The sequence below is a fragment of the Pristiophorus japonicus genome, chromosome 3, assembly GCF_044704955.1.
Source record: "Pristiophorus japonicus isolate sPriJap1 chromosome 3, sPriJap1.hap1, whole genome shotgun sequence".
NCBI classification, from domain to species: domain Eukaryota; kingdom Metazoa; phylum Chordata; class Chondrichthyes; family Pristiophoridae; genus Pristiophorus; species Pristiophorus japonicus.
Window position 1 is genome coordinate 242,656,733 of NC_091979.1, and position 27,616 is coordinate 242,684,348.

General features: G+C 39.7%; 1 protein-coding gene across 5 annotated transcripts in view; it reads right to left on the bottom strand.

The window, feature by feature from the left end:
* Positions 1 to 27,616, bottom strand: part of LOC139260198 (metal transporter CNNM2-like) — a 214,723-nt gene that overhangs the window by 67,973 nt on the left and 119,134 nt on the right. For 2 of the 5 annotated variants that reach the window (XM_070876473.1, XM_070876472.1), the window contains exon 2: positions 23,195 to 23,329. The exons of the other annotated variants lie outside the window; for them this stretch is intronic. In XM_070876473.1, the coding sequence (XP_070732574.1) occupies positions 23,195 to 23,329 (135 nt within the window). The remainder of the gene's footprint in view (positions 1 to 23,194; positions 23,330 to 27,616) is intronic. 5 annotated transcript variants of the gene reach the window in all.

A 27,616-nucleotide genomic window follows, 5' to 3' on the forward strand; every position in this document is an offset into this window, starting at 1 on the left:
CTCCTTCTCGCTAGGCCCTCGGTCCCCTAGTATTTCCAGAAGGTTATTTGTGTCTTCCTTAGTGAAAAGAGAACCAAAGTATTTGTTCAATTGGTCTGCCATTTCTAAGAACATAATTCTGAGAACCGAAGGAGCTGCAAGGCAACATTGATAAGCTGGTGGAATGGACTAAAAAGTGGCAAGTGGAATTCAATGTCATTAAATGTAAGGTGGTGCATTTTTGGGGGAAAAAAATTAATTGAATGGGGATAGGTTGTGTGACGTGGAGGAACAGAGGGATTTGGGAATTCGGGTTTACAAGGCATTAAGAGTATAAAACGAATTGGAATACTAGGTTTTATGGCAAAAGCTATAGAATATAAAAGTTAAGATGTAATTGTGATTGTATATGTAACATTAAGTCCGCAGTTGTAGAGCTTTGCATGCGGTGTTGGCCTCTACAATGTAGGAATGACATTAAGGCAATAAATAGAGAGGATACTGAGCAGTTTCAATGGGATGCTTCCAGACATGAAGAAACATAAATACGAAGACAGACTTGAAAAATTGGGTTGCTTTCGGAAGAGAGGAGATTACAGGAAATTTTTTTTTTTTTTTAAAAAGAGGTGCTTAAATTTATGAAGGGATAGGACAGAGTAGATAGATACAGATGATTTCAAGCAATTGTCTCTAAAACGAGAGGGCATAAATATACGATTAAATGTGAAGAGATGTAGGACAGAGTGCAGGAGATTTTTTTTGTTTTTAAACAGAAAGGGTTGTGAGGTTGTGGAACACAATTAGTGATTGAAACAGAGACCATGTCAACTTTTAAGAATGGTTTAAGTTAGGTGATTGAAGGAAAGGAGAGCAAAAGGATATGGGAACAGGAGGATAAACACCAACAGACTGTTTGGGCCAAACAGCCGGTTTCCATATTGTACTTCTAAAATGGAATTTGATGTAATAATCATTTTGTTTAAGTGAACTGAAACCATTTTCTCCCCATTAGTGGAATAAGTTACCAGGATTAAACATCTCTGCTTATAATATTAACTTTTATTTATATTGCGCCTTCAACGTAGTAAAATGTTAAATTTATAGGTCAATTCAGACTGCTAACAATTCATGCACATTTGGTGTTCTGTTAATGGGTTTCATACCTTTTTATTTCAACAATCTAACAATTTACAAGTCAGTGTGAATTGCTACATTACAGCAAATGCTTTATTTCAAGTTGGTTAGAAAAATTGTGCAATTAGAAAAAAAAATTCCACTAAATTTCACTCAAAGGATCAGGTACAATATTTCATAATTCTGGTTTCCATCAATGGCGCTAATTTTATAACCTATATGGACGACATTTTGAGATGTACATTGCTTGATAAAATTAAAATTTTTTAATCCACAGCCAAAAGAACACAATGTTCAAATGGCCCAATATCTTGACTATTTTCAAAGAGGAAAAATCACATGTTTTTACGGCTTTTTACCGCTAATGGTCATGCTGGAACACAGTACCACCACCTCCCATTGCTCTGCTACAAAGTAGGGTCAATTGCAAATGCTGCAACAAGTGATGAAGGCATGCTAAGCTCACCACAACTTATTCGAGGGCAACATCTGAACAGAAATAAAAGTTCGAAAGAAAATACAGCAAAATTGCAATTGATCCAGTACCCACAGCCTTTTGGGGAAGCAAGTTCCAGACTTTCACTACTCTGTGATAAGACTTGAATACATAATCTAGGCTGGCACTTCAGTGCAGTGCTGATGGAATGTTGCAATGTGGGAAGTGCCGTCTTTCAGAGGCAATGTCAAACCAAGGCTTCATCTGCTGATGCTGGCTGTATCCAGGCCATTACATAATAAGAACATAAGAATTAGGAACAGGAGTAGGCCATCTAGCCCCTCGAGCCTGCTCCGCCATTCAACAAGATCATGGCTGATCTGGCCGTGGACTCAGCTCCATTTACCCGCCCGCTCCCCATAACCCTTAATTCCCTTATTGGTTAAAAATCTATCTATCTGTGATTTGAATACATTCAATGAGCTAGCCTCAACTGCTTCCTTGGACAGAGAATTCCACAGATTCACAACCCCGTGGAAGAAGAAATTCCTTCTCAACTCTGTTTTAAATTGGCTCCTCCGTATTTTGAGGCTGTGCCCCCTAGTTCTAGTCTCCTCGACCAGTGGAAACAACCTCTCTGCCTCTATCTTGTCTATCCCTTTCATTATTTTAAATGTTTCTATAAGATCACCCCTCATCCTTCTGAACTCCAACGAGTAAAGACCCAGTCTACTCAATCTATCATCATAAGGTAACCCCCTCATCTCCGGAATCAGCCTAGTGAATCATCTCTGTACCCTCTCCAAAGCTAGTATATCCTTCCTTAAGTAAGATGACCAAAACTGCATGCAGTACTCCAGGTGAGGCCTCACCAATACCCTGTACAGTTGCAGCAGGACCTCCCTGCTTTTGTACTCCATCCCTATCGCAATGAAGGCCAACATTCCATTCGCCTTCCTGATTACCTGCTGCACCTGCAAACCAACTTTTTGGGATTCATGCACAAGGACCCCCAGGTCCCTCTGCACCGCAGCATGTTGTAATTTCTTCCCATTCAAATAATATTCCCTTTTACTGTTTTTTTTTCCCCAATGTGGATGATCTCACATTTTCCAACATTGTATTCCATCTGCCAAACCTTAGCCCATTTGCTTAACCTATCTAAATCTCTTTGCAGCCTCTCTGTGTCCTCTACACAACCTGCTTTCCCACTAATCTTTGTGTCATGTGCAAATTTTGTTACACTGCACTCTGTCCCCTCTTCCAGGTCATCTATGTATATTGTAAACAGTTGTGGTCCCAGCACCGATCCCTGTGGCACACCACTAACCACAGATTTCCAACCCGAAAACGACCCATTTATCCCGACTCTCTTTCTGTTCGCCAGCCAATTCTCGATCCATGCGAGTACATTTCCTCTGACTCTGCGTACCTTTATCTTCTGCAGTAACCTTTTGTGTGGCAATTTATCGAATGCCTTTTGGAAATCTAAATACACCACATTCATCGGTACACCTCTATCCACCATGTTCGTTATATCCTCAAAGAATTCCAGTAAAAACAGATTATCTTGTCATTAATTTATTTGATGTTAATGGGACCTTATTGTGCATAAATTGAGTGATGTTTACCTACATAACAGTGCAAATTTAAAATCATAGAATGAATTCCTCAAATAAATATTTAGATGATTTCAAAAGATCCAATGCGTATGAATAATGTACATTATTTTGAGTGCAGCTTAACTGGTTTCATATAACAGTTAACAGAAAAATATTTGCATCTGCACAGAATCAAACTCCCTCGGCAATTGCCCATAAATCAATTATTGAAACAAATCACTTAAGCTTAGCCTCAAATATTACCATCTATCCCTTTTATTACTACCAATGAAAATGATGTGTCTACGACTGCTCCCAGATCCCTTTACATATCTCTGTGCTAATTCAATTTCATTCACTCTAAGCAATCTCCAGATATTTGTTTTTATATCAGCACCAAGGACATATTCCCCATAATTCCAATGAACCGAACTTGGTCCCAGACATGAAGCAATTTGGAAGGTAGCAAGCCCCAGACGAATAGTCCTTTTTTACCATTCTATACAGACTATGAACAGTTATTTCAGAATTCTCCGATGGACAGAAAATAAACTCTCAGATTATATACCCCGGGTTACAACTATTAATCATTTATTAAGAAATTAAGTTAGCAAAAGCAAAAATAAAAAAGTAGCAGCAGACAGATAAATCATGTTTTGTCACTTAGCTTGCAAAATGTGTTATTCTGTTGGGCCTCAGCTATCTACAATCTATCTCAATGACTTAGATGAGGGGAGCGAGTGTAATGTATCTAAGTTTACTGACAATACAAAGTTGAATGGGAAAATAAGCTGTGAAGAGGGCGCAAAGAGGCGGAAAAGGGATATCGAGGTGAGCAAGAACATGTGGAGGAATGTGAAATTATCTACCAGTAGGAAAGCAGAATATTTGTTTTAAATGGAGAGAGACTGGGAAATATTGGTATTTAGAGGGACCTTGGTGTCCTTGTACACGAATTAGTGTTAACATGCAGATACAACATGCAATTAGGAATGAAAATGGCATGTTATACTCAAATCCCTTTGTAATAAAGGCTAAGAGTAAAGAAGTCTTACTACAATTATATAGGGCCTTCGAGAGACCACACGTGGAGTACTGTGTACAGTTTTGGTCTCCTTACCTAAGGAAGGATATACTTTCCTTAGAGGGAGTGTAATGAAGTTTACTAGACTGATTCCTGAGATGAAGAGATTGTCCTTTGAGGAATGAGTAGACTAGGCCTATATTCCATTGAAACAGGTAAAATTCTGTGATTGACATGGTAGATGCTAGGAGGATGTTTCCTCTGGCTGAGAGTCTAGAACTAGGGGTCTCAGAATAATAGGTCGGCTATTTAGGGCTGAGATGAGAAATTTCTTCACTCAGGCGGTTTGTGAATCTTTGGAATTCTCTACCAAGAGAGCTGTGGATGCTCAATCGTTGAGTATATTCAAGATATAGATCGATGTATTTTTGGACACTAAGAGTATCAAGGGATAGGGGAATAAGGTGGGAATGTGGAGATCGTGTGGGAAAGTGAAGTTGAGGTAGATCAGTTATGATCTTATTGAATGGCGGAGCGGACTCAATGGGCCCAGTGGCCTACTCCTGCTCCTATTACTTATGGTCTAATGTTCTCTGTATTGCTACTTTTACTTTGGACCAATATCTATGATGCAGTGTATACATAAAATTAGATATTCACAGATAATTGCACTAGCCCCAGAAAGAACTTGCAGAAATTCAATTAAGAATCCTCAATATAAGGCAACAGTAATATCCCTTCTTTGCTTTGAAGATCAGAATGGTATCTTGCAATTAAATAAAGCTGTCAAGCACATTAAGGTTTCAAAGACACTCAGAAACGACCTTAGGTTTTCTTAACATAATGCACCTCTCAGAGAAAGTGACAGGCTTTCTTCTGTGCCAAGGCCAAGGACCCCCAATGGGAAAAATGCAAAGGCCAAGAACAAACTGGTCCTTTGATGAATATTAACTGTTTCTAATGCTTTGACAAATCTTACATCAAACACTCAGAATGCAGTACACCCATAAGGCAACACATCTGCCTTTCAAGTGTCATTTTTGGCTCCCCCAATGGCTCAAGCTGACTAAGGGAGCAGGTAGTCAAGCCATGAAAGTCACAGGTTTGATTTTGATCTGTGTCAAATTGACTGATCTCAATTGAGATGGAAGTAGGGCGTCCACAATTAACTTCAGCACTCCAAGAGTAGGGGGTCAATAAAACAAATATGAATCCTGTCTCCGGTTGTTTTCCAGCTACCCCTTCTGTGTGTGCATATGTGGATGTCATGTAATGTCAACATCAGGCTCAGCTATGATCACCACTCACCCACAACAGCAGCTTAGTCAACGGAGCCATTGCAGGAGTGTAAAATAAGCCATTTTATTTAAATATGCTGCATCTGGTAGGTTTTATTTTTTAGTTGTCTGGCCTCACACAAGAAGAATGGCAATTTATGCAAAATACTAAAGGGTGCCACCCACTTATAGAACAAAACCCAGGAAGAGGATGATACCTGTAGAGGAGAGATAAAATTGGCAGAAGGGGGAACAAAATGGCATGTGTGACTGAGAGTATACTTCAGAACTTAAACACCTCATTTGCGACTTCAGTAAATGGTTAGATAATCAGTCACGCATGTAATACCTATTGTATGTCTGAATGAGAATCAGACTACATAAACTTGTAATTTACATTCCAGGGGCAAGCAAAGAGTAAAGCTTGTAATTTTTTTTATCTCCATCCATCATTTATCCATTATTTTTAATTCCAAGCACCATCACAGTCTGCATATTATAATAATCCATTCATGTACTAACTTTCAGTGGCAACTTCTTTCTCCATTGCATTTGTTAAGTAACGCACTGAAGATCGGTTTAGTGGTGAAGTCCCTTTGTTTTCCATCTACCCAGAGGACGCAGTGACACAGCAATATGTCTGGAACATCTTCCAGGAATGCAGGTATGGGAAAAGACTATTCAAGCTTATCTTTTGCAGGACCTGGTTGATTTTAAGTCATTTTCCTAACCTAAATATCCATCTATTCCTCGTTAAGGAACTGATCCAATATTTGAATGGTTCAATGGATTCAGTATATACTGCAATAGCTGCCAGTTGATATCAAATTGATTAATTAACTTTGAGGTTATTCTTGGCACTAAAACTAAAGGCTATGACCTTTGCCTGAAAGCGGTTGGATTACAAAGGAGAGGAAGTCTGGAGTACTGCATTCAGTTGTGGGCACTGCACCTCAGGAAGGATATATTGGCCTTGGAGGGAGTGTAGCACAGATTTACCAGAATGATACCGGGGCCTAGAGGGTTAAATTATAAGGATAGGTTCCAGAAGCTTGGTTTGAATTCCCTTGAATATAGAAGATTGAGGTGTAAAAATGCTTAAAATGTTAAAAGGATTCGATAGGGGAGAGAGAGAGAGAGAAACAATTTCCTCTGCTGGGGGAATAAAGAATGAGGGGACATAATCTTAAAATTAGAACCAGGCCATGTTAAAAGGACATCAGGAAGCACTATTTCTTCACAAAGGGTAGTAGAAATCTGGAATTCTCTCCCCATAGAAGACTGTCGATCCTGGGATTGAGATTGACAGGTAAAGGTATTAAGGAGTAAATGATCTCTGAGTGGCGGAGCAGGTTTGAAAGGTATAATCCTGTTCTTTTGTAAGTTTAACTCATGGCTCTGTCAGTTTCTAATATTGTCCTATTGTTCTTCCATTTTGGTATTAGTCAAAACATCTCTCTACCTACATATCAATTAGCCATAATTTTGAAACATGAGTGATACCCATGCCACACTGCCAGAATTTTTATTTTGTACATGGATACACTGCGTAGTACATTCACATCTATTAGTATTCGGACAGCTTAAGAAATGACGAGGCATGGAAGGTGGAACATAATATGATTCACTGTAGCTGACCAAAGACAAGACAGAGACTACTATATAGATTGAATTAGATGACTGAATTCCTAATTGATAGTTCAAATTTTAAAAAAATTAAGAACTTTTATTTATATATTGATTTCACCTCTTTAGGACATCCCAAATTGTTCCATGGCCAATAAATTACTTTTGAAGTGCAAACATTGCAGTCAACTTGCACATAAGATCCCGATGGGATAAATGGCCTGTTGATCTGCTGTGGTGAAGGATGAATGTCAGCCAAGAAGAATTCTTTGCTCTTCCCTGAATAGTGCCATTGGATCTTTTACACCTACTGGAGCAGGCAGACAGGATTTTGGTTAACATCTCATCTAAAAGACGATGTCTTCCAACAATGTGGCATTCCCTCAGTACACCAATGAACATAAGAATATAAGAAATAGCAGCAGGAGTAGGCCATTTGGCCCCACGAGCCTGCTCCGTCATTCAATATCATGGCTGATCGTCAACCTCAAGTTCACTTTCCTGCACTATCCCCATATCCCTTAATATCCAAAAATCTGTCTATCTGTGTCTTGAATATATTCAATGACTGAGCATCCACAGCTTTCTGGGGTAGACAATTCCAAAGATTCACCTCAGTGAAGAAATTTCTCCTCATCTCAGTCCTAAATGGCTGAAGTGTCTGCCTTGATTATGTATTCAAGTTCTGGAGTGACATTACCACTGAGCCACCATAGGCAGTCCCTCGAAATCGAGGAAGACTTGCTTCCACTCTAAAAGTGAGTTCTCAGGTGACTGAATAGTCCATTATGGGAATTACAATCTCTGTCACAGGTGGGACAGACAGTCGAAGGAAAGGGTAGATGGGACTGGTTTGCCGCATGCTCCTTGCGCTTGGTTTCTGCATGTTCTCGGCAACGAGACTCGAGGTGCTCAGCGCCCTCCTGGATGCTCCCTCCCCACCAGGGTGGTCTTTGGCCAGGGACTCCCAGGCGTCAGTAGGGATGTTGCACTTTATCAAGGAGGCTTGAGGGTATCCTTGAAATGTTTCTTCGGCCCACCTGGGGCTGGCTTGCCGTGTAGGAGTTCCAAGTAGAGCGCTTGCTTTGGGAGTCTTGTGTCAGGCATATGAACAATGTGGCCCTCCTAATGGAGCTGGTCGAATGTGGTCAGTACTTCGATGCTGGGAATGTTGGCCTGATCGAGGACGCTAACGTTGCCAAGCTGACACTAAAACATATTAAACTTACATTTAAAACTTGTAACAGTCCTTTCAAGGTCATTCAATAGAAGTATACAAGTAGTGTAAATGCATATGATCACACTGAGACTTATCTGGTGCTGTGTTTATATAACAAAACATTTAAGTGTATATTTTTTCCTGAAACAAGTAGCTAAACACAAATGAAATGCAGGCTTTAACCTTATGCACATAAGTCTCAAGACAGGGATATGCAGTTTCAAATGGTGATTTGGTTGCTATGCTGGCATTTAGGTACAACTGATGCTGTGAAGACATTGGACAGGTTATGGAAGACCAGGGCCCCTATTTTCGCCACGAGTGTGAGCCGCTTTTTGGCATTCAAACGTTTGTTGGTGTGAAATACTCACTTTCCAACTTTCGCCAACGTTTGGACGCCAGTGTCGACCATGTGTGCTAGTTTAAAAATTTGAAGTTCGGGAGCGGGAGGGCCCGGGATTGCAGCGGGTCCAGCCGGTGGGGAGCAGTCCTTTCAGCCTGGGATTGCAGCAGATCCAGCCCGGGGGGAGGGAGGGGGAGGGGGGGGGGGAGGGGAGAAAGAGGTCCTTTGTGGACCTTTCAGTAGCAGTGGGGGGTAGCAGTCCTTGCAGGTGAATGGGCTTCAGCGTCTCAGGTTGCCCTGGCAATTTCAGCTTTTTGCACATGCCCAGAGAGTTTTTAGCGCAGACTTGAAGCTCCGCCCCCCCAGACTAACTTCAGAGAGCGCTGCGCCAAATTCAAATATTTCTTTGGTGAAAGTCCCGATTTTTTTTCCTGGCGCAAACGTACACAAAAAAAATTGTACGTTAACATGTTTGGGCGCCAAAAATCCAGCAAGTGGAAAATATGGGCCAAGATGTCCAAAATCAAAAGGCTGGAAGCTACTCATTTTCACATTTAACTGGCATTATAGTGGTTGGTCATTTGTTTTTTTTTAAAAAGACTACTTTTGTTCTGCTACTTTTATTCAGGATATTTGGGAAAAAAGCATGAGTGTTATCACTTGTTACAGGGTACACCTGGTCACAATCAAAAATAGCCTTGAAATGAGGCATCACACTGCTCTTGAAGCCACACGCCAAGTATTGCAAACATCAGAGCTTAGTTTTCATAATATGCAGTCAAACTGAATACACATCAACAAATTAATCAATCATACATGCCAGTTAAAAGTTATTACCACTCTGCAACCATGACATAGCATCTCTTCTCAAAATAATGCAAATCACATTAGGTTTCATTTGGGCAGTCCAAATCTGCACAATACCATAAAATCGATGAGGAGACTACAGCTCACATTCCAGTCTCAACAGACATTTACATTCGGGATCTCCACTGGAATTGTTAGGAGTAACTCACACTGCAAGTCCAGGTATGTCCAAGGGCTGAACCACTATGCTCTCACCAAGAAGAAAGATTACAAAAAGCTATTTTTATGCTCCAGGAATAAAATAGTATTAAGTATTAACATGGGAGTAGAAATGTCTTTTTAAGATCATATATTCCTTTTTATTATTCAGAATCCCTACAATTAAATATTGCAACGTTAGGCTGTCCCACAAATAACCACTTTCCATTACCATCTATAACCAAGAGCAGGTCATGGATTTGAAACCAGTAACCATGCAAAGCAAAAGGTTGCTTTGATACATTTATTGGCATCACAACAAATGCTAATAAATACCTGTTTTTGATTATGTGATTGTTAAACAATACTGTGCCTCTTAATTTCAGAAAGTCAGTCAATAACTATATCAAATAATATTAGTTCTGCCAAAGTCTTCAATGTCAGCATGAGAGATTTGTAGTAGAAGGAACACTAGATGGCTTATACAGCACTTAAACTACTATATCCATGCACATTTTAAGCATTAACACAGTAGTTGCAGAAATAAATTAACAGGACAAAAGATATTTATTTTTAATCTATTCTCGAACAAAATTTAAAAGGGAAGCGCATTATTTTGAAGTGCCCTAAATGTTACCAAAAAGGTAGGTGTACACTTACACAGCGCCTTCATTATGGAGTTTTATGCTTTAAAAGTTCTGTTGGAAGCCAACACTCGCCTTATTTGCCATCATATAGTTCCACTCCAAGGGCATCATGAATAGGAAGAGTGGATTTGTGCAATACTGTGCTGTTACATCAATGGACTGAAACTTCACAATTTCATATCTGGGAACTTTTACACATGTTGCAATTATCAGCCATCCTCTATTCAGCAGGATAATACATGGCACAGGTCTCAACTATCTTACAGCTATTTCTATTATTTAGGATTGTAGCAAATTAACATAACACGATGCCTTTGCCAGTCATATTGTACCGTTTTATCATGTAGTGTATCACAAATTAATGCATAACGCACAAAAATCTACCCCTTACTTTTTTGTAAAATAGTTATATTTGTTTATTTTCTAAATTTTGCTTTTTATCCCAACGCCTTCAGAATCCAACAGGATCTGACAGAGAAGGACAGCAAAATCAAATATTAATTACATAACTAAATTCTCACAATGACGGGGTTAATGAAAAAATTGCCCGCTTTTAATTACACGCCTGGTCACCTTTATGTCACACCAAACATTTGTATTGGTTTAATTTGCACAGAGTGGTGATGCACAACCTGCATCAATAAAGACATGAACATTTTGTGATTTGCAATATGAAGACTTTGAAGCCAGTATTAGGAAAACAGTAACAATGAATATAATTTCACCATACTTTAATTCTTGTGTAACTGCACTTAATGGTAGTAGGTATCTCTGCACAATGGTGCTCCTACATACATGATGAAAGTGGTGCTTTCACCTGAGATTTCCTTATTTGTGAGCAGTAACATTAGTGGAGATGTTGAGCATGGCCACGCAATTACCCGCGGGAAGAATGAAGGAAAAGGGGCAGATAGGCAAAAGCATCGAGACATGTTTTGGGGGAAATCAGTCCAATATTTCATAGATGGTAAAAAAAAACTTAAATGCAGGTATTTTGATACATTTCTGTATAGGAAATCCTAAATGTCTTAAATGATGGAGAAAACCCTCGCTGAAAATGTGTAATCTTGTGCGCTTCCTTAAACCTTGCAAGGGAAGACTATTGACAGAAACTTGGGAGCAGTTTCCCACAAACCTCTCTCAATCAAGGTACAGTGAGAAAAGATTTCCTGTATGCAGTGGGCAACAAAATCATTAATTCTTTATAATTAAACAATTTTGTTACACACATCACACAGAAAATTTCCCCCACAGCTGGTGGCATGGCATTGGAGGACACTGGGAAGTATAATTTTTTAATTTTTAAAAAAATTACAGAAGATGTGCTCAAAGAAAAATAAAGCTGAAGATAGCATGTCTAATGATGTTCCACTTTTGCAATGCACTGTGCTGCCTGCCCTCTGTGGTTTCCCACGAACACAAGTCAAGATTCTAATGTCAGATGCCAAACATATTAAATTAGCTCAGCAAGTCCGAATTTGTGACCGAAACCTATTCAATACGCACACAATAATTAAGTTATCAAGAAAAGTTTAACATCTGGTTTCCCAGGAACACGATTGGCATTTAAAAACTCCTGCAGATACTGTACAGCTGAAGTTAAATAAATCTTTCCTATTCACAGCTTGTGATCATTTAGAAGGAATTTTCCAAAGCAACTTTAAAACCACAGTGGCTAATATTAGAGTTCAAATGAAATTTCCATTCCAGTGATATTCTCACCAAAGTAGCTGCTGCTTAATCTGATTTGCTGCAAGTCATCTAAATGCAGATGGGCATAGTTTAAATACCAGCCAGTCTGCACTGATGGATCGATCTAAAGCAGACGAGTTAGACCGACACCAAATTTAGTTATCTATATAAGCAAAGTGCTAGACTTTGCTTTTTAAAAGTTATTTTCCCATAATTTAAATCAGAGGGTATTCAACATACATTTCTCGATGTTTAAGGAATGTATAATAAAAACAGGAGACAAACTATAAATACAGCCTTAAGTTTCCATTCTTGTCTAAAAAAAACCCTTCCACATCCCCCTCCCAAACTGTAGTCTTCTGGAGAAGTAGTTTTAGTGTTTTTAGATATCTGCCAATATTCCCACAGACACCATCGCGCATCCTTTCCTGGTTTCTATATAAAGTCCTCTGGCGTCTGTTAGCAGCTAACAACAAACTTAGTGACCTGCCATGCACTAGAGGGAAAACTGTATGCACTGGTAAATAGCGCTTTGGCCTTCAATCCACAGTCTTAATTCCACTCTACATTAAGAAAATTTCAAGTTAATCAGTCGCGTCTCTAAAAGGATAATCACAATTCCAACATATTTTAAAAATTTTATACTCACTCAATACTCCCTCAAGTGAATTTTCATACCAGAAATAACTCTGGATTTTTTTTTGGGGGGGGGGGGGGTGCAGGTGGTGGAGGAAGTTGGAGAAGGTAGAACCCTCAACATAAACCAACGAGGACAACTATTTTTTTTATAACGTCACAAAATGCAATTGGTGCCAGATGAGAGTGTAAATCCCAAGGTACTCTGACAATTTGTTTTCAATGTTGCTTCTAGCACTAGTGAGAGAGCATTACAGCAACATTTGGAGCAGATCTCTGCATAAAGTACCAAAGAACATAAAACTAATTTGCTCTCATCGTACCAATAAAGGACAAAGGACATGGACTTTTGAAAAAGATTGATCAGGGAGTGAGATGGTCCATGTACTTGACACTTGATTTCTGATCAAGAATATAGTAGTTTCAACAGCATTCAGTTGCACAAATTGCATTATTATTTGTGGAGCTTCTGCAACAATTTATATCACTAAAATGTGCTCACATAAGAAATAGGAGCAGGAATAGGCCATTCGATCCCTCAAGTCTGCTCCGCTATTCAATAAAATCATGGCTGATCTGATCTTGGCCTCAACTCTACTTTCTGCATTATCCCCATATTCGTGTGGCTATTATGGTTCTGTGGGGAAGAACACACACACACCTGGACATAGTCAGAATCTCCACAATGCCAGTGTAAAGCAGTGAGTGGGGAATGCAAGCAGGAAACGCAAGAGAATATAAATTGGGGATCAAAAGACTTTGTATTATTGACACTGGAGATGTTCAGGACACCCGATAATATCTAATTACAAATAGAATCAAAATAGACTATGTGGGATGGGGGAATATTAACCCCCCATTAATCTCTCTGTACTCTCCCTTGTCTTGCTCTATTCTGCTGTCTATGTACTTAGTCCCTTTCCTTACCCTTAATTATTCCCTCGTGTCTTTATTCATCCATAGTGTTTCATTAGTGTTTAGTCTGGTCTTGTTTTTAGTGGAATATATTTTTCTTGAGTTCTGTTGAATACCGTTCTGTTCTACATTGTTGTCTATTTTATTTTCCCAAGTTCTATTCTAAGCGCCTCAAAAATCAGCTTTTCTCCAATTCATTATCCTATTTTGTTCTCATTCTTAGGTCTTTCTCAATTATATCCGAAACTATATTATATTATGGTCACTATTGCCTAAATGTTCCTCTACTTGTACTTCTCTTATCTGCTCTGGTTCATTCCCGATTACCAGATCCTGTAGCGAATCCTCCCTTGTTGGGCTTCTTACATACTCGCTTAGAAAGGAGTCCTGTACACATTGTAGAAACTCCATTCCCTTTACCCATCTCTTCTGGTCAATTAATTTCAGGGTAGTTGAAATAATTATTATTCTGTTTGTTACTCATTTCCATAATTTTTTTGCATATTTCTTTCTCCACCTCCCTTCCACTGTTAGGTGGTCTGTAGACTACCTCGATTAGTGTGATTAATACTTTTAAAAAATCTCTCATCTCTATCCACGTGGATTCTATTTCTGTCTTACTGATGGCTGTGTTACCTTTTTCTACTATTATTGTTATCTCTGAGGAGGAACTGGAGACTATATGAAATTGAAGGACATGGTCACCCCACAACAATTTTGTTTGATGTTCCTTGATAATTTAATTTCATAGTTCCTCTTTGTTTTCCCAATTGTTTTTTTGACTTCTCTCCTAGTCTCGTCACCTCACAGCGAGAAAGGAAAAGTGAGGCAAGAAGGGCAGTGGGTGATCATCTGCTGGCAGGAAAGGAAGACGCGAGCAGAGGTAATGGAGGATACCATTGGTGAACTGTAGCTATCCAATAGGCTTACGGTGCTGGATAACTATAACACAGATGAGGAGATCAACATAGAGGAGGGGACTCAAGTACATGATTATTCAGATAAGGGAAGGAGGGAGAAGATGCATTAACTGCAAGAGCACAGTGATAGGAGAATCAGAAGTGGGAGTAGCTAGTCACTTCTGCAACTATACGGCGCATTGCCTCCCAGATGCCTCATAAGCTCATGATTCATGTTGACATAGTGGAGAATAAGACTCTGATCTTCCAGAAGTTCAGCAGAACCGAAAAAGGTAACAATCTCAGGATTACGACCAGTGCCATGTACTAGCCAGTACAGGAGCAGCCAAATTAGGAGAGAGGTATGGTGTAGGAGGGAAGGATTTAGATTCATGTGGTACTGGGAAGGAGTGAACTGTTCTGATGCAATACCATACACCTAAATAGAGATGGGTCTAACATCCTCAGGGGTGGAGGGTAGCTAGAGCTGTGGGAAATGATTTTAACCAACATACCAGAATAGGAGAAAACCAAGAGAGTAAGAGAACATAAGCTTTAGATGTAGTGGTAATGGAAGGTAATGGTTGAAACACATCCTGCCTCTTTTCTCCATCTCTTCCCCTGGGGTGCTCTGATCGGGGCCCAGGAGAGGCGTGATTTCAGGGCCAGGGGCCCAGGGGCCAGCCCCCACTGCGATATGTGTGCACACTAGGTCTGTGCAGCGCAGCAGGTCTCCAGTCGTCTTGGATAACCCATGCCACTGGACCAAGGCCTAGCTCGGTCAAGCCTGTGTGGTGGCTGGGGTGCAACGCCCACCACACGTTTAAAAAAAAAAAACCCACGCAAAAGCATCTTCCACCCTTCAAGATGTAGTTCAGGATCTGAAATATTAGGTCCTTCATTGAAACACCTGTGAACTCATCCATCTTTTGTGTGGAAGCAAGTCATCCTCGTTTCAAGGGGCTGCCTATGATGATGATGATGGTTGAAAGAAAGGTAAAAAGGACAAAAATCTATTTATACAGCACCTTACACATGCATAAGATGTACCAAAGCATTTTACAGTCAATGAATTACTTTTGAAATGTAGTCACTATTTAGTAAGCAAATGCAGCAGTTAATTTGCAGACACCGAAGTCCTACAAACAACAATGATATAATTGACCAGATAATTGGTTTTGCTGCTGTTGGTTGAAGGGCAAATGTTGGTCTGAAAATCAGGAGAATCCCACTGCTCTTCTTTGAGCATGGGATTTTTTACATCCATCTGAGTAGGCAGACAGACATGGTTTAACATCTCATCTGAAAGATGGTATCTCCGACAGTGCACTATACCCTCTGTACTGCACTAAAAAGTCAGCGTCGATCTGGTGCACAAGTCCGACAATGGGGCAATAACTGAATCATGGCTCTAGTTAGATCAGAACTGGCAATAATTGGGTATAAAAGTTCAAGGCTGATTGGGAACAAAAAGAGGGGGGGGGGGGGGGGGGAGGGGAAAGAGAGAGGTATTAATTAGACACAATATCATTGCAGCGGAGCAGGAAAATTTAATTAGTGGCCAAAAAGAATCCCTTTAGATTGAGCCAAGGAATACTAGGGTGAAAAAGGAAGCAGATGTAATTGATCATTGAATCTCCTAATACAGCACGAGGCCATTCAGCCCAACATGTCTGTGTCGACTCTTTGAAAGTGCTTTCCAATTAACCCCACGCCCCTGCCCTTTCTCCGTAACTCTGGAAATTTTTCATTTTCAAGTATATATCCAATTCCCTTTTGAAAGTTACTACAGAATCGGCATCCACCGTAACCTTTCAGGCAGCGCATTCCAGATCACAATAGCTTAAGTAAAAAAATATTTCCTCATGTCGTCTCTGGTTCTTTCGCCAATTGTCTTAAATCTGTCCCCTCTGGTTACCGACCCTGCAGTCACTGGAAACCGTTTCTCCTTATTTACTCTATCAAAACCTTTCATGATTTCGAACACCTATCAAATCTCCTCTTAATCTTCTCTGCTCTAAGGAGAACAACCCCAGCTTCTTCACATAACTGAAATCCCGCATCTCTGGTACCATTCTGGTAAACCTCTTCTGCATCCTCTCCAAGGCCTTGACATCCTACCTAAAGTGCGGTGCCCAGAATTGAACACAATACTCCAGCTGAAGCCTAACCAGTCTTTTATAAAAGTTAAACATAATTTCCTTGCTTGTGTACTCTAACGCTCTATTAATACAGCCAAGAATCCCATATGCTTTTTGAACATCCTTCACAACTTGTCCTGCCACATTTAGATTAGTGTACATGCACCCTCGGGTCTCTCTGTTTCTGCACCCCCTTTAAAATTGTACCATTTAGTTCATATTGCCTCTACTCATTCTTCCTACCAAAATGCATCATTTCACCTTTCTCTGCATTAAATTTCATCTGCCATGTGTCTTCCCATTTCACCAGTCAGTCTCTGTCCTCCTGAAGTCTGTTACTATCCTCATTGTTCACTACATTCCTGAGTTTTGGATCATCTGCAAACTTTGAAATTATGCCCTGTTTTCCAAAGTCCAGGTCACATATCAAAAAGAGCAGTGGTCCTAATACCAATCCCTGGGGAACACTGCTATATAAGTTCTCTGCAGTCTGAAAAACAACCGTTCACCACCACTCTCTGCTTTCTGTCCCTTAGCCAATTTTGTATCTATGTTGCCACTGTCCCTTTAATCCCATGGACTTTAAATTTGCTAACAAGTCTTATCAAAATCCTTCATAATTATTTAACTTTCTTTCAGAAAATAATATTTTGGGATACAGTACATGAGTAAATTGAGACTTGGCATATGGTAAATGTAGCAGGCTTGGGAGGAACGTGGGACTTTTGACCTATGGTTCCCAAAGCTTTTCTCGCCTCATGTCTGGGTCTGTTGTAGACTAATTGATGGAGATTGATTGCTATGTTTAGTCAACAACTCTATCATCATTACATCATGCAACACCAGGGTGGCAGAAGATGAACTAAATGGACCGTGGTCTTTTCTCATCTAGCAATTTCTATCTTCCTGTTTTGAGTATATTATAACCTGCTGCACAGTGGAAGGGAAATGGAGGATAAAATTTGCAAACAAATTAGTGAATTATATAATAAGTAGAATTATAATTGCAAGAGATTTTAATTAACCAAAAATAGACTGGGATATGAAGAATGTTTACATTGAAATAAGAGGATTCTTTTTGAAGAATATTTTTGATTGTTTTCTCAGTCAGTATGTTGCTACTTCAACAAACACTACATGACCTGCTTCTAAGTAATGAAGCAAAGTAAGAGACTACAGTATAATTAGGTTCAGTGCAAGAATAGAAAAGGAAAAGGAAAAACAAAAAGTCAAGGGCAAGTATACTTGAAGAAATAAATTATAGCAAGATAAAAAAAATAGAAACCTTGTCCACATTAAATGGGAGAAAAAGTTGGCAAACAAAACTGTAAATCAGCAATGGGAAATATTTAAACCGGAAATGGAAACCATGTTTATTCAAGTAAAAAAAAGGGAGTGTATCAAAGTCCCATGGATGACTAGAGAAATTAGATAAAATTTGAAACTTAAAAAAAAGCATTTCTACTTGCGGGAAAGATAATAAAAATGAAAATCACGATAAATAAAATATATAGGAAAGTTACAAAAACAGAGATTAGAAAAGCTAAATTAGATAAAAATTCAACATAAAACAATATATTAGCAGCAAACTAAGGGTAGAGCTACTAGAAATGAAAGAGGAGAGTGCAGAGTGAGGGAATGACAAAAGTACCAAAGTAGTACTTTGCCTCAATTTTCAGAGGTTGAAGGAGAAGAAATTAGTAGTAGTTATTATTTACGAACATACGTTATACAAGCAATGAACAGGTAAAGGCCCTCTGGCCATTCCAGCCTGTCCCACACAATTGGGATACCCTGTGTATTACAATATATACATTCTCCACCCCACCCAGAACCATGTGATGGGAGAGGCAAAAAAAGGATAAAAACCCATGCCAATTTGGGAAGAAAAAAATCTGGGAAATTCCTTTCCGACCAATCTAGGCAATCGGAATTAGTTAAGAGATCACTCTGGCTCCAAATTTCCTCAAATACCTACCTTTTGTAAGAGGTGATCTCTGCCCCAAGCAGAAACAGGTCCCATTCTCGCTTGAAGGAATTCAGCGAATCGGCATCCACCGCATGAGACGGCAGCCTCTTCCATAGATCCACTATTCCTTGGTAAAAGAACCACCTCTTGACATCTAACCTAGATCTGGCATTACACAACTTAAAATTGTGACCCTGGTCCTCCCTAATCTATTTAATTGGAACAAACTGCCCACTGGAACACAATCTATTCCCTTCATTATCTTATAAACCTCAATCAGATCACCCCTAAGTCTACACTTCTCTAAAGTGTAGAGTCCTAACTCTTTTAGCCTATCCTGATAACCAAGATGCTTTACACTGGGAATTAGTCTAGTGGCCCTCCTCTGCACCCTTTCCAAAGCCTCAATATCACCCACCATGTGAGGAGACCAAAACTGGACACAGTATTCCAAGTGAGGCCTGACAAGATCTTGTACAAGGACAAAATAGTATGCCTCAGCTTATCAATTGTCCTATGAATGCACCCTAACACTATTTGCTCTAGCTATTGCTTCATGGCATTGCTCATGTACCTTTAGAGACTTATGCACTAGAACACCCAGATCCCTTTCTATCACCACCTTCTTTAATGCTTTTCCCCCTGAGGGTGCATGAACGTTGAGCATTCACCCTGCCCACATGCATAACACTGCTCTTATCCAAATGAATCATTTACTAGTCATAAGCCCAGTCTCCCAACACATTAAGATCCACCTGAAGCAGCCGACCGTCGTCGACAATCCTAACACTCGCAAAAATCTTTGTAGCGTCTGTAAATTTGCAGATTGTGCCAACACTTACATCCAGACTGTTATAGATTTAAAGAGAAAGGGTACTAAATAAATTATTCAAACTTGAGGAAGACAAATCATGGGGACCTGATTGTTTACATCTGAAGATCCTGGAGGAAGCTAAGGAAAAAGTAAAAACTACAACAATAATGTTTCAACGTTGTGAAAAGGGGAAAAAAAAAAAAGAGGACAGGAGGTTGGTAAATGTGACATGCCACTTCAAAAAAGGGCAAGTCAGGAAATTGTAGGGCAGTTAGTTTTACTTCAGTTGTTGGTAAACTACTAGAATCTATAATATAGAATGAAATTACTAAGCACTTAAAGAAACAGGAGTTAATCAGGGTCTGGATTTCTTAAAGACAGACCATGCTTGGCTTATCTTAGAGAATTCTTAGAAATGTCAATCATAGGCAGTCCCTCGAAACGAGGATGACTTGCTTCCACAACGAAAACGGATGAGTTCACAGGTGTTTCAATGACATTCCTGATCCCAAACTCCATCCTGAAAGATGGAAGATGCGCGTGGATTTTTTTTTTTTAAATGTGTGGTAGCTTTTGCATCCCAGCCACCACACGGGCTTGACAGAGCTAGGTCTTGGTCCAGTGGCAAGGATTAACCAAGACAACTGGAGACCAGCTCTGCTGCATGGACTTAGTGCGCACACATATCGCAGTGCGGGTTGGCCAGTGCTGCCCCTGGGCCCGCGTCTCTTCTGGGCCCTGAACTTTCGCCTCTCCTGGGCCTCGATCTCAGAAATAACAGAAGATGGATAACGAAAATGTACTGGATGCACTTTCTATGGATTTTCAAAAAACATTGGATAAGAAACCACATATGGCACTTATGGTAAAGATAATGGCATATGGAATTAAGAGTGTGGCCACCTCAAGATTGTTGGAGAGACAAAAACAAAACAAAGAATAGAGCTAAAAGGAAGTTTCATAGACTGGAAAGATGTGCCAAGTCTTCCACAGGGGTCTGTAGCCAGACACTCTTATTTACTATATAGATAAATGATTCAATCTTAGGAACTCAAAAAACAATATCAATTATTTGCTGATAACACCAAATTAGAGGTTAGAGGTTAAATTGTGAGGATGATAGTTAAAGACTATAAAGATGAGCAATGCAGTTTAATGTAAAAAAAAATTAAGTAATGCATCTTGGAAGTAAGAATAGGGAAACAGAATACACCCTAAATGGCAAGAATTTAGGGAAGGGAAATGCACCTTAAGTAGATTAGGTGAACAGATACAGAGATCATAAAGGATGGTAGCACAAGTAAATGAGGCTAAGAAAAAAACCAAAATAGAATTTGTTTCTTGTATAATATAGAATTAGTGGCATAGAATATAAAACCAAGGAGATAATATTGAACATGTACAAGACAGACCTTAGTTATCCAGCAGTTGAGCTATTGTGTACAATTATGGGCATCCATTAGAGGAAGGGCGTAGAAGCAATGGAAAAGGTGCAGGCAAGCTCACTCGGATACTACCAGAGATGAAGAATGACTTGAGACCTTAGGGCTTTTTCCAACAGACCTGATGGAAGTCTTCAAAATTACTGAGGGTTACAGTAGGTAAATAGTGATAGACTGTTTTCACTAGTTTGCAAGGCAGTAGTGAGAGGGCACAAATTTAAGCTTATCACAAAAAATTGAATGCTAGGTTAGAAAAAATATTCTTTATACAAAGGGTGGTTAAAATGTGAAACTCTCTGCTGCAAACCACTGTTAACACAGAGTCAATGAATGCTTTTAAAAAGGGAATTTAGATAATTTCTCAAACAAGAGGAACATAGAGTATGCAAGCACGGAAGAGCATGAGGCTATGTGGTAGATGTGAAGAAACTGCTGCACAGACGTGATGGCAGTAACATTCTACGATTCCATCACCTTAAAAGTCATTCATTTTTGTTTAAGTGCAATAAATACATAGGATCCATCACTAGATCACACATGCAGTTTTTGTTGTTTCATTTCTCAGGTTCTTTGCGGGGAGGGGGGGTGGAGGAGGAGAAGAGTGGTGTTTTTTTTTAAGTCTTTCATTGAATTCAGTAAAGCTTAGGCACTAGCTCTGATAACGGTATTTTTTTACGGGTTACATTATGCACTTGCAATTGCATACAATGAGTGCTAAAAAGCTCAGTACATTTCACTTGCACCTAGTATTGATAGCCTGCAGAAAGTGGGCCCACATCTCGAAGTGCAGCTTGTTCAGATGGCAAATGTCCCTCAGTTACTTTGTTCACGTTTATTGTGGCAAGTGTCCTTTCACCACATCTGCATCTTCTCAACACTTGAAACAAGTACCATATGACGTTACGGGCTGCACGGCACCTTTTTACTGTTGATTAAGTACACGTATACCTGTAGAAAGGTCTAGTGGATACTAATGCTCGTCATAGTCTTGGTAGCCTTTCAGATGACCATCCTAAGGGCTGGAGAAAGAACCATGACCAGAATGTGAGTAGTGGAGTGCCTTTGCGGCTGCAGGTCCACAGCACTCATCTATCAAGACCAGATAGAACTCGTTGAAGTGTAATTGTCCAAAGTACATTTGGTGCCCTAGCCCTGTCTGATTATGTTGCAGGTAGAATCTTCAGCAATTATCCTTCTTGCCTTCCATTAGTTCGTTCTTGTTTGTGGAAGGCCAGGTATTGCTCTCAAAAGATGTGTTAACATCCCCCATGACAGCAGATAATATAAAATAGGAGATGTGTGCATGGGGAAACTGAAATGTAGACACTAACTTTAATGGGTTCTGATTAAAACAACAATTTGCATTTATATAGTGCCTTTAACATAGCAAAATGACTTATCAATTAGTCTACAACAAACCCAGAAGTGACACGAGATGAACCACCCCAGTGCAGAGAGCTTTAAGAACCATAGGTCCAAAGTCACCTGCCTCATCTCCACCAAAACCCCTCCCAATTACTCACTCATTCACTGTATCCCAAAATGTTATTTTCTGAAAGAAATCCATCTAATTTGCATTTTAATGAATCAATACTAACTGCTTCCATCACCTCCCTAGGGAGCCTAGTCCATAGATTGACCACTCACTCATAGGAACAGGAGTAGGCCAGTCAGTCCCTCGAGCCTGTTCTGCTGTGTTTTTGGGGGGGGGGGGGGGTGCTGGAGTTGGAGCTGGTTTTGGAAGTAGTGAAAGTGCGCCTGTTGTGTAAGCTGGATCTGTTGAACATATCAGCATGTTGGGCCAAATGGCCTGTTTGGATGCTGTAAATTCTATGTATTGTAATTCTATATAACAACTTGCTAGATAAACATGGTCAATGCAGACTGCCACTTGCAGAAGTGCCCCTGAGAGAAAGCTACTGTATCATCAGAGGAAGAGGCCCACAGGATGTGAGGCATTTTTGGTACACTAATCTTTCTTCCAGGCTATCAGGTACAGTGAAATATTAGGTCCATGTGCCATCTTATTGTACAAAACAGTAAAGTAGTCTTGAAATGCTAGAAGTTGAAGGAGCACATGCACAGTGACAAACATGTACACAACTTGCACGCCAATCTTGGTGTCAGTAAGTGACAACATATCATGCAGCTCAGGGTTTTACAACGACCCGAGGTGTTTTAACCTTGGAAGCTGCAGGTGTGGCAAGGCTTTAAGTTGTACTTTACATCCTGAAGATGTGTCCTACTGAGGTATGCATATGCATTAGATACAATAAAATAGCTGCAAGTTTGTGTGAGGGCCCAAGAGCAAGCAATAAATATGGAACAGGCAATATTTTGTGCCATGCAATTTTGGGCCATCTACCCGATACATGGTACTGTCGGGTAGTCTTACCTTTGCCATATTTCTTTAAGTGTGCCATCTTCTTGCGCATCTGTTCCCATGTTTTGCAGACAGTGTATGCAGCGTTGAGCCTGGTCACCAGCTGCTGCCAAAAATGGTACACCACTATCCTCTGGGGAGGTTGCCCTGAAGTGTCAAAAAGGGGAACCATATCACACATCCATTTTGCCAGCATCAAACAGTGGGTTTGGGTGTTGTATCACTCCGTTATTTGCCCACAGAATCTGTTTTGTGCCATCATACTGGCATTTCCTTGCACGTAACTTTTGATTGGCATCTCTCTTCTCTCGCTCCTCCCCCCTACAACACTGGTAAATATTTAAAATTTATTCTGAAACCATGTAAAGCCTGAAATAATATTTGTCCCCATATGTAATATCACACCTTCAAGTGCATACATCTCTTTAAATCTAACTTGCTGGCCAGACTTTTCACATTGCCCTTTAAGCCTGGCTCCCTACACAAGGCCAAAGTTGGCCAGACAGTTATGAATAAAGAGTCAATTGAGTTGACTACAGCAAATTGTAGCAGTCAGCTTACTGTTCTACTGGCCAACTTTGTGCCAGTAGCTAGCCAGAAAAGCCTAACCTTAACCCAGAGAGGAAAAAACAGTCCTATAGACTATTCTTTTATAAAGATTTATAATCTTCCGCATACAGCAGTGGCAATGCTGAGGCAAGACACTTTTCTGCAACATTATAGATTTTAAATGCATCTTTTTGTACATAAAATTTAAATAAATTACATGTTCAAGCGAGACGACATTCACCAGTTGCTGCCCAGATTCAAAAGAATATAGGTCCACAAAACTACATTTATCCACTGCTTCATATAAAAATATTGTCACAACAAAATGTGGACTGAACTTTGCAAAGACTTGACAATTACCCATAATAAAACCTACACTGTTGTTGTCAATGGTCATCAATTCACCCAATTAAACTCCAAACTATTTCTACTGGTGTATCACCAGCTTTACCAATTGAAAATATTCACATTTCAAATCTTGTTTTGAAAATGCTGAAAGAGCTGAATACTCACTTAGACAGCAAAAACCCTGCTCAAGTTACAATTTTGCCCCATTATGACTATGTGGTATATGGCAATACCAGGACTGCACATGTATAGCTGCTTTAAACTCATATTCGTTACTTTACCATTCTAAGTACTGATTATAGGGGGTGATCGTATAGGTCAGCAATGTGAAGACTGCATTGCTGGCACATACAGATGTCTGAGCCCCTATTCACCTTGGGCACCACTGGCACTTCACATATAAAAAAAATATTTCACAAGGTGGTGCCCTCTGGTACTGGAGACATGTACATCACCTTATTTTCACTACAGCAATATCTCCAAATACAACATTGCAAAAGAATATAATTTTAAATGCTGTTTAATCAAACTTTCTTCAAGTCACATGTAACCTACTTCATTAGCAAATGTGTTTGAGGAAATAAAAATTACTGAAATGATGTGAGCCAGAGCAATTTTTCATAGCAGGTCAAGTTAGACCCCCATGAAATGTCATTAGAAGATTGAGCAATTAGAAATCACTGTGGAAGTACCTTCCAACTCATTCATCTCTAAGTCATGGCAGCATTAATGAACAATTTTAGATCACCTAGCAAGAGAGGAAACCCAGTCCACTGGTTAAAATTGGGCACTATATCCAGAGAGTATTTTCCAGCACTTCATCTGTTTTCCAGTCATGTAAATTTTATTTTGACAATTATGAAATTATGGCCTGGAGATGGAAATAACCAATGGTAAAGTCCGTTCAGCCATTTAATGTAGCATTATGCAAATTTAGTCACTGCTATTTGCTTCGCTCCCCATTGCACGTACACTTCAATGGTATTGCTCAGAGAGGAAAGTCGTTACACTCCACTGACTGTTCAGCACTTGCCCACCATTTGCTATGGGAAGAAAAGCAACTGGTATTTAATTCAAAAATTCTCAGGTTCCAGATTTAACAGTATTTTACTAAATACATAGCCCACTTGGACAGGATACATCCACTAATTGTGTTTTAATTGTTGGCCACATATTACACAACTTTTGGAACCCTAGGCACAAGAAAAATGGTTTGTCTCCTTGACTTCTCCAGCCATTGCTCCTTTATAGGAACATAGCCTATTCTACCATTCAATGTATCTTGTATTCAATCTGTATCTTAACTCCATCTACCCTTAATACCCTTGCCAGAGAAAACTCCATCAATCTCAGTTTTGAAATTTTCAATTGACCCCCCCCCCCCCCCCACCCGGCTCAACAGCTTTCTGGGGAGAGTTCTAGATTTCCACTACCTTTTGCATGAAGGCACGGCTAACTTACTGACTGAAATACAAGTCATTCGGCACCAGAAATGAATGACTGATTAGCTTTTACTTGCTGTGTACAAAACTCAATGGATTTATATAGCATGACAAAAATGTAAATGTCAGCTTGGCTCGGTTGGTAGCAAGGTTCTGGGTTAATGCCCCATTTCTGGGCTGGAGCATATAACTTAAATTGACACTCAAATGAAGTACTGATTGAGTACCACAGCCTGGTGCGGGTGGACATCGATCCCATGGCATTGTGCCGAGATCTGATAAGGCACTATATAATTGCAAGTCTTTTTTTATAGTCATTAAAAATTTCAAAAGAACCCATCAAGGACCTTAAAAATGGATTTTATTACCCCTCCCCGATATACCCTTATCCATTACAGCCGTCTTATCGTAAATTACAGGAATTATTTTTAACGTCTGCTTCTATGGAGTAGAATTGTGTGTTGACTGTATTTGTCACCTCATGAGAGTTCACTCAGGTAGTGGCAGCTTAGAATAAAAACAGAAAATGCTGGAAATCTCAGGTAGTCAGGCAGCCTGGTTCTGTAGTTCTCAAATAGTTCAGTTTCAAACCAGGTGATCATAAATCCTAGCATTCTGATGAAGGATCATCGACCTGAAACATCAACATTGCTTCTCTCTCCACAGATGCTGCCTGACCTGTTCAGTATTTCCAGCATTTTCTGTTATTATGTCAGATTTCCAGCATCTGCAGTATTTTACTTTTGTATAAATTCTAGCGCCACCTGCTACTCAATGAATCCAAACACAACTTCAAATTTTGTTTTTGTTTTGTAGTATGCATTCAACATCTAAGTAAAAACAGCCGAACATAAAACATGGTAAATAATAGTTTCATTTTAAAATGGGTTACAAAAAGACTTTAAAATCTGAAATAAATTTTCCTAATCTATGCAGGACATCTGTAGAGAAGAGAAAGTATTTTATGAATAGTTGCCCCCATCCGACCTCCTTCTAAACAAAACAAATCTTCAAGTAGCCAATGACAACCACAAGCCAAGGACAAGCTCAGAAATAAAATGCACACAACACAAGAAATACAAATGGATCAGTTAGTTTAAGGAACCACCCATTATAAAAGGAAATTAGGACACAAGGAGAACAAATACTCAGCTATGACCATTACAGATCGCAGTTTTCTGGAGCCTATGAAAGCAAGACAGAGAACAAGCTCGAGTTAGCAAGGATGAAGATAAACCAGAATTAAAGCCTACAATGGACTTCGCTGGTTTACTCAAAAAGTTGGTTTGAGCACACTAAGCACTCCCCAACCCCACCCAAAAACACACATGTTGAAAGTAATGGCCCGGAATTTGCTGTACTAAACGTCGAGGTTGTCAGTGCTCGCCATTATCGGCTGGGTAAAACTGATAGCAACTTCTGGCGTCTGCATATGCCGAGTTAAACTCAGAAATCCGGAAGTTGCTGTCAGTGACACCTTGCTCCTCCATAGGCTGCACTATTGCTATCTGCACCGCTGGAATCTGCACCAAAATCAATGTCACGGGGTAAACATAGGCTAATTACCCACTATAAATCACATGAAAGACCGATGATAAACTTGCTTGTTCAATCAGGAGTAACTGAGTTTATAATGGCATAGTCGATCATAATTATTGCTGAACAACCTCTCTGGCCCTGAAAAAATTAATTTTATAAGTGTGGAATCTCATTCACTTAAGAAAATTAACGTTGCAGATTTTTTTACAAAATAATTTGAAAAATGTATATGTAGTTTGTATGTTTTCTTTTATTTCTTTCACTTAATCCCATGTATATGTCCCAATCTTTATTTTTCTTCCTTCATCATATTTATAATTCCTGTTTTTTTTTTTAACTTCCTGCTTTGCTGTGAGGATTCTTCAATCTGATTGATTGGACAGCTTCCCTGTTGATTTCCCCACTGACAGACGCCAGATCCCCTGTAGAGGGCGCCGAATTCAAACAGACGGTGGTAAACTGGAAATCTACGATGGCAAGCATGTGGGCAGCTGTAAGCGAAGAAAACAGCGTAAGCCGTTACTTCGCCACTCACAGCAAAATCCGGGCCAATATT